The sequence below is a fragment of the Pelecanus crispus genome, chromosome 7 (genome assembly GCF_030463565.1).
Source record: "Pelecanus crispus isolate bPelCri1 chromosome 7, bPelCri1.pri, whole genome shotgun sequence".
NCBI lineage: Eukaryota > Metazoa > Chordata > Aves > Pelecaniformes > Pelecanidae > Pelecanus > Pelecanus crispus.
In genome coordinates, this window is record NC_134649.1 from 10173882 (window position 1) to 10191602 (window position 17721).

General features: G+C 43.2%; 1 protein-coding gene across 1 annotated transcript in view; it reads left to right on the forward strand.

The window, feature by feature from the left end:
• The window catches only part of ARNT2 (aryl hydrocarbon receptor nuclear translocator 2), a 79161-nt gene extending 72624 nt beyond the window's left edge, over window positions 1-6537 (forward strand). The window contains exons 16-18 of the mRNA XM_075713751.1: window positions 1034-1199; window positions 3852-3988; window positions 6439-6537. Of these exons, the coding sequence (XP_075569866.1) occupies window positions 1034-1199; window positions 3852-3988; window positions 6439-6537 (402 nt within the window). The remainder of the gene's footprint in view (window positions 1-1033; window positions 1200-3851; window positions 3989-6438) is intronic.
• Window positions 6538-17721: the final 11184 nt, after the last annotated feature.

The window sequence follows — 17721 nt, forward strand, 5'->3', positions numbered from 1 at the left end:
TTGCTATCTCTCCTTAGATTATGGGGGCTTCATTCTGCTCCCCATCCCTGTCTTCCAGGGGAGAATAGCTTCACTTGAGTGCATTGATTGCCAGTAACAGTGCACATCATTGGAAGTATCCAGAGATGTACTCACCTTTAATTTCTATTTATGGAATTGGTTAGGCAGTGAGTTTTTCTTGGAACTGTTGGATTTGTTCATAATGTAGGAAATGGTTTATAAAGCAGATTCTGTCTGTAGCATTATGCGTTGCTGTAGCACACGTCTTTGGATGAGATACTTCACCTCCTGTAGTCTCAGTGTACATGTTGTACATGTCTCAAAGCAGCCTGTAGTGTTTAATCATTTGTGTAACATTCTTGGAGATCCTATGACGAAGCCATTATGTAGATGAAAATGACAGCAAGCTGGTTTTTAATACCCTTGAATTAACTCAGCTGCCCACTTAAAGCAAAGTTAGACTGTTTCTTCACTCCTCCCAGGGCTGGTGATTCACACTCCCTCCCAAGCCTTTTACAAGGCGAAATAACTGCTGCCTGTACTTCTTGAGCTGCTTTCTGTCCCTGCCTATTAGCTTTGAAACTTCTTTGACCATTTACTTCCAAGCACTGGAGACTCTGGTCATTTGAGAACTACATATATTCTGCAAGATATTCAGATAACCGTGATTTTACTGTGGCACAGCAAAATCAAAACACCTGGCAAATAGAGGTGGATTCTTTATACCTGTTCAGTTTGAGATTAATCCTTGTAATAGAGGTGAAGGAAATCATGTTTTTCCAAATAGCCCTGATATTGAGTACGTGTGAGTTAATCAGCAAGAGAGCTGTAAGTGTTGGTTTATAGTCTGTTGTGTTCTTTCTGCAGCAATAAGTTGGCTATACAGAAATTCAATAATGCTGAGGCCGGAATAACATGCCTGTTCGCATCTGCAGAGTTTATTTAGTATTTGCTCTACATTGTTAAAAAGTGAGTCTGCTGTGCTGTTCCTCCACAATAAAACTCATTCCTTCTTTTACCCTTTATTCCTCAGCAAATTCCGTCTCAGTCTGGCAAGGCTCAGTCGTCTCCCTTTGGGATTGGAACAAGTCACACCTACCCAGCCGATCCGTCGTCATACAGCCCCCTTTCCAGCCCAGCCACCTCTTCTCCGAGTGGGAATGCCTACTCTAGCTTAGCAAACCGAAGTGCAGGGTTTGGTAAGTTTTAAATGATGTAACACAGAAATGCACATAAAAATGAAACTCTCCAGCATTAACTTCATTAAAAATCTTCCAACCTGTTCTTTCAGTGTGTCAGCTGGGAAGCCCAGGTGGTGAAAGGGTTTTGCTTTCTCCTGTTGAGCCCAGTGGACAGATATGACCTGTTCCCTCCATGCTGCATCTCCACATCCAACACACTTCAAAATATTGTGGCATTTTATGGTATGAGGGAACTTCTCCCCCCCCCCGCCCCCCCCCCCCCAGTAAATGGTGTCATGAAAGATTCAGAAGTTGCTTATGTTACTAGTACACATCCTCCCAAATTGTTCAGCAGGTTCAGTTTCTTTTTACTTCTCAGGAGAATGCTTAAATTACACAAATTTGCATTCTTTTCATTTTTTCAACTTCCCTGACTGCATGGCGGTGTCCTCTTGCCCAGAGATGGCTTGTTGGAGTTTGGCTGGAGACAGGACTTTTTTGTACCCCCACTGCTACTAACCTAATTAGAGTAGGTGCCATGTTTTGAAATGGTTTTCTTTTCCTATTACATGCTAATTTAGTGGCTTTCAGACTGTGACCCTGTGGGTGACCCCTTGGTAAGTTTTCTGCACTCCACCAGCAGAATAATATTCAAGAGTAAAACATACTATGAATGCATCAGTGATAAACACAGATGGAGTCCATGAAAAATGTTACTGGCTGATAATGTGCAATTCCAAAAAGCATAGGTAGTAGTGTGCTAATGTGTGTCATTTTTCTCTTGTCCCTTGAGAATAAAATTGGCGCAGACCTGTTGCAGATTAGCCTCACTGAGTGCAGACCTGCACTGCGTTGCGTAGAAAAAGTGCATTGAAACGGAGCTCTTCCCACAGAGCTTATTCATGCCTCCATTTCCATTTCCACCAGGCTTTGTACATTTGTTTATGAGACAGCCTTGTATTTCAGGCCTAAGCTACTTGGCAAGAACCCTTTCACCTAATGAGAAACATTTCCTGACCTACATCAGTTTGGATACTATTAATAACACAGCCTTCACAGAGACGAATGTCTTGAACCTCCGGCTGGCAGTAACTGTTTTGCTGAAAAGAAGCATCATTTGCCTCACTGAGTTAATTTCAATGTACTGTTCGGGGGGGGGGGGGGGACCAAAAACCAAAAAAACCCTTGCAGCTTTCTTTTAAAGGGTAACTTAGCTGAATTTTGGTTTAGCCCGTAAAATGGCTGCAGCATTTCTGAGTCAGCTGAATTATTGGTTGTGGTCATGTCAGTAAGGGAAGAGCTGTAATTATCTACTTCAGATGTGATAGAAATACATCACTACAGCCTGTTTACTTTCCTGTAAAATGTTCACTTTATCTGTTTTGCATGGTTTAGCTGGTAGCCAAATGGATTGGATTAAGCATGTGTTTCTGTATTGTCTGAAGCCATGATTTTGGGTAGTGACTTGATTTGACATGGTCAAGTTTGGTTATCGGAGACCTGACATAGCACACGTGTGGAATTTTGGCACAAGAAATTTGGCACCCTTGGCAGAGGGTGCTGATAATTGAGGAGAACCAGATCTACCCAGCTTGGTTCTCTGCAGTGAGGAGAAAATAGGCAAAAAATAGTAGGAGTGGTTATATAGAAAAAAAGGAAAAAAGAAGAGAAAATATTTGGAGGAAAAGCATAAGCCTGGTGGCAAGCTTCGAAAATGCTAATTCTTAGAAGGAAACACTGTAAATAATTGAAGGAAAATTATCCCAAAATTCTATACATTTGGGGCCAGTCTGTAGATATACAGGGTAAAATGAGTCCAGCTTAAGTGTGACCTCTGACTGTATTCAGGAAAAGTGTATGTGTAATAGATGACCAAATTAATGTTTGTGGCATTGTGGTTTTTTCTGGTAGACTATTTAGAAGAAATTCATCTCCCTGAAATCATCATTTTAAGTGTATTTACCATAAAACCTTGCTGTTTGCGTTACTCTGTGAAACTTAAATGGCCTCAGACTTTTAAGAAACCATCACTATACGAACAGGGTAATAATTTCCTATAAGCTGCATGTTAAATCATTTTGCAGCTGTAATATTGGAGGACAAGATAGTCCAGCAAACAACACTCTGCATTTAATACAGCAATGTCTGCATTTAATAAGGCAAGGCTGCTGACTGTTGATCTTACTGTTTTTACATATACTTACAAAATCTTACATCTGCTTACATGTTTATTAGATGAGTAGGTAACTGCGCACCCACTGCTTTGCAAGAATTAAGTCTTTTAAAGAGAAAGAGCATTCAGATGATACAGTTTGATTTTTAAGGGAAATGGCAAATATTCCTTATTAGTGATTAAAAAGTGGTGGTGGGATGCTTGAAAATCGTCTTCCAGTGCCTGGCTTATGGTATCACTGTGCGTTTTTCTGTGAGCAATTCACCTGCCATGTCTGTGCAGCCGCGGCAATGAGCTTTGCGCTCAGGTTGGCCCCCAGCCTGCAATCAGGGCTGAAAGTCCCTTCGGCTTCCACCCTGCAGGGGCTGGGTGTCACTTAAGGTCTTTTTTTCTAAGACTCATTTGCAAACGCAGGCATTGATGGATGAAGCCTCAAAAGCAGGCAGGCATTTTGAAGGAGCTGCTCTCTGACTTCTGCCCTTTCTTCCCTCCTCCAGCTGAAGGTGGCCAGAGCAGCGGCCAGTTCCAGGGGAGACCTTCCGAAGTCTGGTCCCAGTGGCAGAGCCAACATCACAACCAGCAAAGCGGCGACCAGCATTCGCACCCGCAGCCCAGTCAGACCGAGGTGTTCCAGGTGAGGAGAGTTCAGTGAGCCCAAAGTTCCTCTGACAAATTCTCACTGCCGAGCTGAAGAACCGTGGCCCTCGATGACCAGGGTGCTAGCAGGGCTTCGAGCAATTACCTCTCGCTGTGTGCTGCCATAGGTTTGCACTGCTATTAGCTGGCATTAGCTACAACTGAGATGGTTTTGCTTTCTGCCGAAGAACGGCGTCTTTGCTGGTGTAAAATGCTGTTTTCCCTTCTCTTTGCACCCTATACTTACGTGTTTTGCAGGGAAGCCATGAAATAGTCCCAGATAGAGTGTCTTTCTTATCTGGTGCTGGCCTCTAAAATCCCAGTCAAGTCCAATTAGACATCAGTGTAATTCTCTTTGATAGTTCAAACAGGAAAGGAGTCTGATACTGCATAGAAGATAGTGGTCAATAATTTTGCAAGGTTAAACTCAGTCAGATATTAGATAGCTGGTAAAGAATCCTCTTCAACTACCTAATTTTGTAATATTAAGTATAATTTTGGGCCTTCACGACAGCTGGGGTGGACTTTATAAGTTAACTAATAAGGTCTCTGTCCTTGTATAACTTGTTTTTAAATTAGATCAAGAAGACAGTTTGCAACAAAACAATGCACATAAATGCAGAAAAGACAGTTCAAGCCCCAAGCAAGGCTTAGAAGCGGGGCACCTCATTATCTTTTAGAAAGTAAATTCACCTGCAAGACGGGACTCGTGCTCAGTTGCTCACAGGAACGCTGCAGAAGGGATGTTAGCCTGAAAACACTTCTGTGTGAATGAACCATTGCTTCATACAGGAGCAAATCACATCACTACATCTGGAATAACTACCCGCCTGCATACTCTTACCCCATGGCCTAGGCAAGATTAATCTGTTGCATCTCTCTCTGTTAGCAAAGTTGAATCGCTTTGCACGTACTTTAACCCAAGAGCTTATTCAAGGTAATTCCAGTGGAGCCGATAGCAGCATGGTTTGATGGCCCACAGATGCACGGGGGCTCCAAGCAGCATCTTGCTTGTGTCTCAGGCAAGTGCTGTGTCCCAGCAAATGTCTTATGAAATTAGTGGGAAGGAGGGCCAAGGGAGAACTGGGCTCACCTGCAGAGCTCTTGGAGGTGACCGTGCATTTGGAGGGAATTAAGATAATAGCTGGATGTGATGAGAAACTTGGATGAGCTCCGTTCAAAGGCTTCTGAGAAGTTGCTTGGACTGTTTGTGCCTGAAGCCAGCCCTGGGTTAGCTTGACATAAGGAGAGAGGCAGACTCGAGAGGGGAGCTACCCTGGTGGGTCTGTACCTGAGGAGACCTTGCCACAGAGGCCCCAGCAGCAGAAATGCCTTCAGAGGTGGAAATTTAAACAGATGGGGGCAGCTACAACTTCCCCTTGGCTGGGGGGAAATTTGGGAAAACAAAATAAGTTTTGGTCAGAAAATGAAGGCTGACGCTGGCAGCTGAGAAACTGCCAGTTGTGTTCACAGCCTCTTTCACCACCATCGACAGGGATGCTACAGAGACCTCAGATGGATTTTAATCTTTTTTATTTTGGGGTAACTCCTCAGTACATAGCAGCTCTCTGTAGTTATTCCTTCACAGAGCAGATCCTGTGAGCTTTCTTATTTGCTCTTTAGGTTTTGTTTTATTGTAAGGATAATGAGCCTTCCCTGGCAAAATTTGGCTTTCCAGTAAGAGCTTGTTATTGTAAGGACTGACAGGAAAAGCAAGTGTAAACTCTGGTTTTCTCAGCAAGGGATATCTTTTCCCTATGGCTTTGGTCTCTGGCTGAGAGGAAAGGCTGAGTATTTTCTGAAGCCTCCTGCAGGGACCTCACTTGGTTCAAGACACGTGGGAGCAATTACCCTGAAATCCCATTTCTCCTGAGAAGTTCCTGCTATTTCCTTTGCCTTTGTACATGCATGAAGGCTGCTGCTTGGGCATCTTGTTAGTTGGGGTGGATGTCCAGTTTTTAGCGTTCCTCAGAGGACGAAGAGCAGTGATATGTTCACAGAGTGCTGGTGAGGAGGTGAGACCTTCCCCAAACCCATGCTTATTCAGCAGGAGCTCCTTTCTGTAGGATGCAGGAGTGTGAGAGATGTTGAATACTTCCCATATAGTGAAACCAGAGAGTTTGCTTCTCTCCATATGTAGCTACCCATTCCAAGGGGAGCTGTTTCAGCCTGGGAGGAGTATGGGGCAGCTCAAATGTGCCTTATCCAGAGGAGCAATCCAAAACTTCTGCCCTGCTAAAGTCCCACCTCCTGCTCAGAAATGCTCCAGCAAAACATAAGTAGCACATAAACCTTAGCCCAGCACCCTTCAGAGGTTTGGTTTTTACCTTATTTATCTAACCTTTGGCCTTTTCTGGTTCTACACTGAAAAGATGAACAGGAAACAGTTTGTGTCTGGATAACATGTTAGCAAGTGACACTTCACTTTGATTTTTCCTTATCGTGCAGGACATGCTGCCAATGCCGGGAGATCCGACGCAGGGTACTGGCAATTACAACATTGAAGATTTTGCTGACCTGGGCATGTTTCCACCATTTTCCGAGTAGCTTGCAAAGCAGAAATGGAAGTTCTTCTCCAAGGCCATTTCAGTGTAATTTTGGCTCTGCTTTTTCTGTGTTGCATTTCTGTAGAAGCTACTAAACCAGAAGACACATTTCTCATGTTTCAGATAGTGGTGTAGGGCTTGCTCTCTCCTCCTTGGGGTGCGTCAGTGCCGACAGAGGAGCTCCAGCACTTGTTAGCATTCATTGACAGCTCCTTTTTTTTTTTTTTATTTTATTGTCATCTACCTCAGAGATGAAAAACTTTGCTTGATTTAAAAAAAAAAAAAAATCTCTGAGTCTTAAATATTTGAATGTGGATGATACCTAATATTTCCTTTGAATGGTAATTTTTAAATAGATAATGAAGTAACAAAGACTAACAGAGAAAAGGTAAGGTAATGTCTTGTTACAGTGCCTACCGCTCAATTTCGATGCCTTGCTTTAAGCTTAAGTTTCTGGAAGCAGACACAATATGCTGTTTTCTTTGATTCTTGTAGTTTTTAGGTCACTTTAAATGTGAGATTAAGCAACATAATGTAGGCCTCTCTGACCAGAAGATTCAGCTCCGCCTTTTCTAACTTAAACTTGAATGTGTGTACATTTTGGTACTTTATGTATATCTTGTGCTGTATGAAGTGATTTCCTGTATTGGTTTCTTTTGCCTTTACAAAGGGTCCATTCTGGAGTGTACTGAAAAGGTTGACGATATATGTGGAGGATTTAGATATCGTGGGAGTCTCCATCACTTCACATAGGTCTTCTTACTTTTAATTCAGGTGGTTCTCTGTTCAGAACAAACATTTACTTACATAAGCTATTAGTCTGTTTTTGCACTGAATTGAGGCCTATAACTCTATACATTTCTTACTGGCTGCTTTAATTTCTGTTGGTCTTGCTTTCCCAAAAATACTGCCTCGTAAAAAATGACTGTAAACACATCAAGATTGCATTTTCTATATTAGCTGCATTTCCTTTCTGTGAAGTACTTTTTATACTGTGAAACCTCACATTTTAACAGTGCAAGGTGGTGGCCTGTTACTAGGAAATCATTCAAGCTCATTTGCTGCAAGCAGTGAGATGGTTTTGTAGTGTATAATTTTTTTAGAGTGAGTTGGTAATAGATACCAGTTGGACTGTTGTCCACTGTGTACACAGTGATAACTTGAACTTTTGCTTGGATTCCCAAGCAATCACTTCTGTTAAACCCTTTTAACCCTATTCTGCTAAATACGGGATTTTCAGCTTACCAAGTATGATGAGGACTCTTGACTATTCTGAATGCTATATGCTTTTCCGCAGAGGTAAGTTAATCGCCTTCCTCTTGGGTGAGTCATCTGCCATACGTCTTCATCAGAAATGTGGTAGAAAGTTTTTTATTCAGTATTTCATATGCATGACAAGTTACAGAGGTTGGGTTGTAAGGTCAGCATTTTTATCTAGATCATTTCTTCTGGGATGGGAGGAGAAGGAATGCTCACAAAGGCCAAGGAGCCCAGAGTTCCCACGTGCAGGTTGTTCATAACGTTTGGGGTTGGATGGTGGTGGCCAGCCTTTGCAGAGGAGGAAGGGGGCAGCTTTCCTCAGCCTTTGCGTATTCAGGGGCCATCACAGACCTTGAAACAGCAACCCCAGGGCACAGCCCCCATTGAGTATCTCAATGTCCACAGCAATTCTTAGACCTCACAGCACTAAGGTCTGCCTTCTCGGACCTCCTCTTGAATTCTGGGGTACCTCCAACGGGAGGCACCGTGCATGCCACTACAGTCCATCTTGTCAGGATAATGTCTTGAAAAGGAGGCAGGCCGCTGTCCTGCAGCCTGCTCTGGGCATGCAGGTTTCATGCTGAATAGCGCAGGCAGCTGGGCTGCTGTGAACACAGCCCAGAGACGTGGCTTTAACAGTTAACCTTACGGTGGTGTTCCCATCTGACTTTGCTTTTGCAGCCTTCTCCGAGAACAGCATGTAGTTTTCAGTATCCAGGAAGAGTCTTTCCTACTATTTCGCTAAATCTGGGACCAATCTCTTACCCTATGTGCAAGTGGGGCTAGGGACTCTTTTTTTAGGAAATTTTTTTATATCTCTAGATAGAGTACTGGAGAGGCCTCAGATCTCCTGGTCTGTACTTGCCTCACCAAAATCACACTGAGAACAAACAAAAAACCTCGTATCTCTTCTCTCCCAGAGATCAGGAAAATACCTTCTTAGGTGAGCAAGCCATGTGCTTATGCACTATTCTTTCAAATACGTGGATGGTTATTCTCTTGGAGCCTTCTCCCTTTCTGCTCATGCTGCTCAGACGAATGGCTGCTCATTGCATTAGATAGGCAAGGCTCTGCTGTCCCAGAATGAAATTCATGGATATCTGTAAAAGGTGCCCGAATGCTGCGCCGGCTGGAGCAAGGTGGGCAGCATCTGCACAGCGGGGCGTGCTTTTAGAAGGGGCTAATCACAAGGGAGAGAGCAGCAGATGAGCCGTTTATATCTCTGCACAGAAGACGCTTGACATGGTAAACGTCAGTTCTTCTAAAATTTTTAAAAAACATTTCTCCGTAAAGTGAAAAATGAATTGAAAAACTGCTGTTCCTTTGTTTTATTTTACCCAACAAACTGCTCAAAGTATATTTACAATTTACTTTTGTTCCTGAATTCAATCTAAAAATAAGGTTTTTAAAGTAATTTTCTTTCTCCTAATATCAGTGGTTATAACTTCCTCAGTGTGTCATGGTTTTTATACTACTGTAGAAAGCTTCTTGTGTACAGAATTTGGTTGTGCAGTTAGAAGTGCACTGTCAGCAGAATTTCAAGCACATCTCTCTTTTTTGTTGTTGTTTTTTAAATACGGTATTCCTTTTTTTGAAGCCAGTATGCCTGAGGCATCAGAGCATGGACTGCTTCTCACCTTGTAGACCCCTCCTGCCTTTCTGGTTGGGAAGGGGGATGGCTACTCTGTTAAGGGGCAGTCCGGATAGTGCCAGGTTTGGGTTTTCCCTGTGAGCCGTTATCATCCCTCGTTTCTGTTCTGCCATCCCGAGCCAGGGCTTTCTTCTTGGCGTTTCCACCCTTCCTCACCTCCCCTCCCGTTCCCGGCCATCCCGTTTCTGCAGCGCTTTCCCACGCCCAAGTGGGAGGCGTCGCATCGCCATTCCCGAGCCAGCAAGGAGGGAGCGCTTAATGAGCTTGAAGTTTGGCAGCTTCGTGCTTCTGACCAAGCAAATGAGCGAGTTCGGCATTTGCTACCGCCGCTGGGCATCCTGCGCTGCTCTCGCCATGTGCTGCCATCGTGTCAGCAGCTTGCTCCTCTGAAACAGCCTTGTCCCAGGTCTTGTGGCCAACAAAGCTGCGTAGCGTGGCTGTGCTGTATCTTTTTGTCACGTGTTTGGTTACTAAAGCAACTTACTTATCTATAGCTGAAGTTATAAAGTGCATTTGGAATGCTAACGTTTTTATTATGTGCCGTTGGTGTAGCTTTGCTGGCACTTTGGCTGCCTGTTTCCAGAATTTCACAGGTGGTGAATTTCTCATTTCTTTTGTGGTTTTTAAGCTGGAAATAAAGCTGTGATTTCTGATCAAACTGTGTCGCAAGCACAGTGTTTCTTGAAACAGAATCTTTTGGTTTTTAAACTGATGGAGCAAGAAACTGCAAATAGTAATGATCTGGGTGAGTTATTTCAATGAGTGGGCGTGTAGACTGAGAAGATTTTAGATATTGAAATACTTACATTCATTTATTCAGACAAGCAATCCTGTTCAACAAGAGGGACTCCATCACATTACTTGTTACAAGTGCTACTGGCAGTACCTACGGTGATGCTTTAACCAGATAGTTCCATTTGTAGCTTTGTTGCCTTTTTTTTCTTTTGAAGTACAGTATGAAACTGTAAATACTTCTTGCAGTACTGCCTTTTTAACTCTTAATTACTTTTGGCACAGTGTTAAATAGTGTTGGATTTACCCAATTGCTATGACATATATTTTTATACATAGGTGTACTCTTTTTTCGAGAATAATACAGCCATTTTGTCATTAATGCCTTATCAGTGTCATACTGCTGTTGCTCTTTGTTTGCAAGGTATCGAGTGGACTAATTTCTAGTTCAGATATTTTCACTTTTCCTGGCAGTGCTCAAGTTTGGCTTCAGGTGATTTTTGCCAGAGTCCCATTTTTCACAGTTGTTAGCTGTGAGAAGAGGAGAATGTGGGCTTGGGTTTGTTTCTATTATTGGAGCAAAGAAAAGGTGATGGCATCTAATTGTCTGTGAAAGGTCAGTCTTTTCCAACTCTAAACCAGAGTGCATTTCATGGAACTGATGACTGTGGGCACTGATTACTTTGTGTAGATTAATGGTCTTTAAAAAAAAAAAAAAAAGAAAAGAAAAAAAAAGAAAAATAAAACAACTCCAAAAATGGGCTTCTGTCATTGTTAGGCACTTGGTTACTTATCTGTTTAAACTCTTCATATTGATGTGAAATTGTGCTGTGGATAAAGTGTATTTTGTACTTCTGAATGTTCTATATTTATGACTAACAAGTACAGAATCAGTTGTGTGTATGTATAACTAATAACTGCCTTTTTAAATTTCATTAAAATAAAAATGTCATGAGCTGTTGTTAATTCCTGTCTTTCTGTAAATAAATAAGATACGCTATTGGGAATCATCAAGTAGGAAATAACCCCGAACAATAAGATCCGTGCCAAAAATCAGATTAGGCATTGATCTTTGTCTTTGAAATCTCCTCCTATGCTGTGTGGTCATGGACGGGAAGTTCGCCTTTTATCTGTCTTGTGTAAAGGCTGTCCAGGGGGAGCGGGAGAGGAATGGTAGTTTGAGATCTCAACTTTTAAAAGAAATTCCAGAAAAACATTCATTAACAGCCCTGTTCTGCTGATGACGCTGAGGTGTGTGAATCAGTATCTGTATTGTAGAGGGTTTCATTAGAGCACAATTGGTTTAGAATTAATTCATAGTCTGTGGCAATTTTTATTCGCTCCCTGGGATGGTAACACAGTGGCTTCTTTGTCCACCTTTTGGTCTGATTGTTCAAAGATAAAAAATACTTGTATCCTTCCCACAAACATTCTGGTGACCTTTTCAGACTTTCTTATGTAAAGTGCATTTGCCTTTCACTGTGGTTCTTCATTGTATTTATACTGTATTTCTTTGTCGACTTGATAGTCAGTAAGTGGGATTTACCTTGCTAATAAATCCAAAAAGCTGATGACTGGACCCCAGCTGGAGCTGAAGACTCTGTGGTCTAAGGCGTGCATTCCTGGTACGGGGTAGGTGGTGTTTTCACAGCTCGTACTCCACTTTCAGGGCTCTGCCTGTGGAGAGCAGACATGGGCTCTGCTGGGACCCGACGGGAAACTCGCAGTCAAAGCAGAGCACTGGAATGCGCTTGATCAGACGCAGCCACCAGACCTACCTGCTCTGTTGGGCTCTGCTCGCTAAGTGCTTATCCCAAAGAGAGAGGTTAGTCAGTGAAAACGTTCCATTCGCGCTGTTGTGCTGTGAAAATTGGGTTTTCAACAAAGTGATGTTCTTTTGGCATTTCCTCAGTCGCTTGTGAAAATCTCTGATGAATGGATATGCCCCAGACCACGAACCCCATTTGGAAACGCAGCATACCTTCCTCATGGCAGCTGTTTGGTGCTTTTTCGGTGCATTTTAATAGGCTCTTAGTTGCTTTTGAAGAACGTTATCCAAACAGAAAGGCACACACAGAACGGGTGTTGCGCCGATGCCAAGCAGAGTATGGTGTGGTTGGGCTGTTATAGGATCCCTCCTAGCACTCCTTTTAGATTGATCGTCATTAATCTGTGCTCTCATGTGCTAAATCAAATGTACTTTTGGGTACCAGGGCGACGACTGGGTGTGGAAGGACCGGGAGCTATTCATTTTTTGTGTGGAATCTAGGTTTGGAGATACTGGATGTGAAATGGAGCCAATTGTTTGGTGATGAATAGTTGCTGCAGCTCGGCATGGTAGGACACCATGGTAGAAATCCACACACAAAGGCTGGTGCACAGCAAAGAAATGCAGTTGAGGCTCACTGTATCCCTACGCTTAACCGTCTTTGGCTCTGTAAACTGGCACTAATGACTAATAGTAACAGCTTAAGTCTTCATTACGATGATAGAAATGTATTTTTCTTAATTTTTCCATGGGAGGTATTTCTTAGCCACATTTCCATCAATATACCATCATAGTTCAGGAAGTATTACTCATTTAATTTTCCCAGTTTCTCTCCAAGTTGGATGTAACAGGGACAGATACAGGATGAATTCTTCTATCCTTTTTCACCAAGTTCCAGCATATTCCTGGTTGGAAATACTTGGCAGCATCTTTCTTCAAACTTCTTGGTCTGTGCCACATAAAATACAATGGAATCACTTGAACAGTATTAGTGGATTTGGGATCAGATCCAGAGGTTGCTAGGGCATCTTTTCATTAGCTCTGGAAAAAATTATATTCTAATTATAGACTGGCACTAAATACTAATATACAAATGTGCCATTTGAGACCTAGTTGAAAAAAATGTCAACGCAAGGCTCACGCATAGAAGATGCAGCAGTGCTTAAGTGCAATTACCATGGCTTTTGCAGACAAAAATGTAACAGCTGTACACACATTGCTGTAATTACAAATATGCAGGCACAAGTCTGAGGGACAGAAGAAAGCCCCGACTGCAGCTTGGAAACCTGCCCCAACACGCGCACCCTAGTAGAGAAGACTAAACCACCCAACGCTTCAGCGTGCTGCTGCCTCTTATAAATAGCAAGTTCCTCTTCTTAGCTAAGAAGGTGACATTTTAAATACTTGAAATGTTTTTAAAAACAAGAGGACTTGAAGCACAGAAGCACTGCAGCGTTGAACTACTTGGGTGCACCCTGTCATCCAAAAGATGTTTTGGGTGGCTCACAGAGCCTCCCCCCTCAGTCGCTGCCCATCCCTGGTTGCTGTGAGTAATGACCCGTTGCTTGGAGCCCAAAGCGGTTCTGTTTGTGGCCCTGATGGCTGGCAGCTTTGGTCTGCAAAATAAAATCACAGTATAGTTATTTTCCACTTAACGCTGGAATTACTGGCCAGATAGACCCATTGTCACTGAGGAGCAAAGATTTTGAAGGCCTGAGTTGCTCCTCTCTTTGTAGTTTTGAGACCTTTACTTTGCTAAGTAAACACACAAGAGAAAATGCTGCCCTGGCACATGTACGCCCAACCCACGCTGTCTTCTCTTCAGCGCCTGTAGTGGGAGGTGAAGACTGGATCATAATACTTTCCACTTAACGAAGGAATTTGTACTGTGGGATTTATCTCAGAAGCAGCCCTCCTCTCCTTTGATTTCCCTTGTTGCATGCAATTTCAACTTGTCCTGGGCCAAATGTGTGTGAAGGCCCAGGACGAGGGATACCAAAACATGAGTCACAGAGGAGATGTAAATGCTGTGGGATTCCTTCCTTTGTGTAAATCACACCCTTTCAGACAAATGTCATGACTTTGTTCCTGGTTCGTGTAGTTCAGGAGGCAACACTGTACAACGCCGGTGACTGAAGACTTAAATTAATTTTCTTTTTAAAGGAACTCTTGATGGGTACGTCACATCCTCCCTCCGTTACCTGCTGCTGCCTTCTCCAGCCACCAAGAGAGCGCAGAGTACTCTCTGTGAAAATTTAGGGTTGTTTGAGGTAATCTGGGCTGGTCTGTGGATATGAGGGAAAGATGCAGTCTGCTTGGCCCGGCGTGGTCTGCTGTGGGAAGCATGAGTGCGCATGGAGCATCCTTTCTTCATAAAAGAGGTACCTATATGAAATAGCTCCTGGCCCCCCTTGCAGTGTCCCTTTGGCACCAGCTTGCAGACACGGACTCGCAGTGCTCCCTGCACCTCCCTGTTCCCCAGTGCTCGCCGGTATGTGACTGCTCAACCCCCCAGAGCTCCTGCAGCGCTCTTCAAAACAGAACAAAATATGCTATAGTAAAAGAAAATCTGGGTTTGGACATTGATTTTACACAGCAGCAACTAATCACAGCCTCTTCCTTTAATACTAAGCACATGTGTCATCGTGGTCGTCTTGTGTAGTCAGGGAAAGTTCTTGCCCAATGATTTATTCAGTGACGTAGGAAGGGGCCTTTGTCATTGTACCCGTGAAGCTCAGACACTGAATGTTTGCATCTATCCTGATACAGCATGGAAAAATATCAAACCCTTTAACTGAAAAATGTCTTGATTTTATTCTGTGCAAGCCTGAAACTAGACAGTTACAGCTTTATGAATGAAGAATTTGCAGAACTGATACTTTGTTAACTTGCAGTGCTTATCTTTTTCATTGTCTTTAAAATAATGCAGTTGGTGAGATTGAGAAAAAAAAAGGTATGCATGGAAATTCATGAAATTCCTATGAAAAGTTTTAATTGTTGAGAAACTTATAAAGTGTTGTGCACTTCCTTTAAGTCATATTTATGCCCCCACTGTATGGAGGTGCTCAATCTAAAGGGGCTCTGAATTGGAGTTTATTTGGATTCTTAACATATTTTTGTGACCTCCATGATTTAAGGTCAGAGACCTCAGCAGGGAGTCAATGGAAGTTGTCGCTTTAATCATTTTAATTCTAAAGATTCATCAAAGTTATGCGAATTGACCTAAATTTTCAGATCCTGCTGAGGGAGTGGGGTTCTGCACTAACCTACCAAGGTTGACCTGGATATATCATCTGGTAATGAAATACTGGAGCAAACCCACTGAAACAAGTGTCAATTATATAAATAAGGCTACTAAAAGACAAAAGCCCTAATTCAGTAAATGGTAATATTTGATAGATCACTATAGATATGCATGACACTTTATCGCAGACGGCACACCCACTCCGAGCTCAGGCAACAGACTTCCTTTGACAGGTTTGTAAAATCCCTGTTTTATCCCTTGTACCGCTGTGTCAGTAAAGGGTGGGTGAGTGGACTTTTGTACTGGTACTAATAAGGTGTCAAGACAATTTTACAAGACTGTTTCAAAACCAACCAAGACTTCAGCATTGAAAAGAGAACTTCATTAGCAGAGGTGGGAATATCAGATAACAGATTCCTGGTTTTCTCTTGTTCTCCCATCAGGAGTATGTTTCACAGCCATTTAAAACACCGGAGCTGAGCTTCCAGCAACAAGTCCATTAATAACTCCTACTTCCAGGAGGTTCTAAAATTGGGTTAAAGATACCCTGAAGGCTCAAATTTCTTTGCTGTTAAAGTCTGCTATCCGGAAGAGAACAATCTCTCTTGGGGCAGGGAAGTTTTCCATTTCTTTCAGTTGTTTCTCATGAAGAGAACATGCACTAAATGCTCTGTTTCCTCAGCAGTAATGGAGGAGAAGGTCTGATTCCTGAATCACAGGTCGCAGCCGGGCTTTGCAGACATAGCCTGTGGCTCAGGAGGCTCAGTCTGGACATTTGGAAAAACTTCACTCGGAGAGCTCGTGCAGCATGGGAGCAGGCTGCCAAGGGGTCCTGCTGTCTCCATCCATGGCTGGAGAGAGCCTTGGCTGACCAGGTGTCAAGCTGGGGAGAGCCCTGCTTCCCCGGGATGTGGAAGAGGTGGGTCCGTGGGTCCTGTACTTCCAGTGTTCCTGGGATTTGGTGGGGTCAGCTCCAGCCCTCAGCACAACCACAGAGTCAGAGAAGGCACCAAGACCCTTGCGTGGTCACTGACCCTGAGTCAGTTAAAAAGTCCAGCTGGCCTCCTCAGCAAGTTAGAGCAGCCGCAGGACTGAACATACACGGCCGCAAGACTTCCTCAGGCTGCGGCCACCTCCAGCGCTGTCTTCTTCACAGCTTGACACATCCTTTCCCCATATCCAGAAGCCCTGAGGAAGTGCTTTGTACCACACTGCCTGTCAGATGTTATGCTGCCTAGCTGCTCCCACACCCATCCTCCTTTGCAGAAATTTGTTCTCTAAAATGACTCAAGTTGTTGACAAAAATCCTCTCAAGCTGCTGACAAAACCCCAGAGATACAGTCTATCAGCAAGGCCAGTCCCTGCGTTTTGCAAGCAACTTTTCCTTTTTATTACAGGCCCTGAGAAACCAAGAGAGGGAAGAAAGGAACCAGAGTGAAGCAACTTAATAGCTATTGCCTGATTTGGAACGGTTTTTTGCTGGATGATCTCCAATGTTCCATCAAATAAAACCCTTATTAACAGCAGAGTGAAACGTAAATACGGCAGTTACCAGACGTAACAACAGTGGAAGAAGTAAACAATGAGGATATTTATTGGGTAAGATCACAATTTAGCTACCAGCTAAAATACCTTCCTATAGGATTATTTCCATCATCATCACCCAGAAGCGATATGGACTGGTGTGCGTGCAGTTTCTAGGTCAAATGTGAAGTCTGCTCAGTAATCTTGATGCTATGGCAAAAGTATCCTGAATTGAAGAAATCTAAGAAGGAAGGCTGCAATTTCAAATGGTGTCACAGTATAGGCCCTAGTTCAATATGAATTTAGGTTTTATTTGATTTTTAACTGTCTGAGCTAGAACTAGAGCCAGTCATTTCATGGTATTTACAATCCCATCGCTATACAAGCTCCTGTTCAGATGTAATATTTGGTATGTTCATCAGCTTTTTGGAAATGGATGCTTTTTAATCATTAATGTTCCTGGGCTGAAAGTTAGCGCTGCTACTTGTTCACTTTTTCACTTCACTAAGGATCTGCAAAGATGTGGTGGTCTTACCAAGAAGGCTTATGTTCCTTTACTGCTAGGAATAGTGACAAACTGTTGCAGTGTGCTTATGGATGATCTCAATTTGCAGCAGAAAGACTTGCACAAGACCACGTCAGATGCATCATTTCTGATTCAGAGGCTGGCTAACCCAAACCCATGAGAGGTGAAGACAGAGAAGAAAGTTAGAGCCAACGTGCCCCTCCACAGTCTTCATTTGGATGTTTTCGACCCTGGGTGCCACATCAGGACCTAGTCCTCTTCTGCCCCAGGATTAACGCATTGATCCTCAACATCAAGCTGTGATGAGAAGGTGTCTTTTTGGGACACTGACATACACAGGGGTTAAATGACTCTGTGCACCAAAGCAAATCACTGGTGACCCAAAATTACAACGTGGGAGTTCCTGACTCTTAGGCCCGTGCTCGTTCCACTAGACCACACTGCCTCCTGAGAAAATATGTTTTAATGGTATCTGACCAG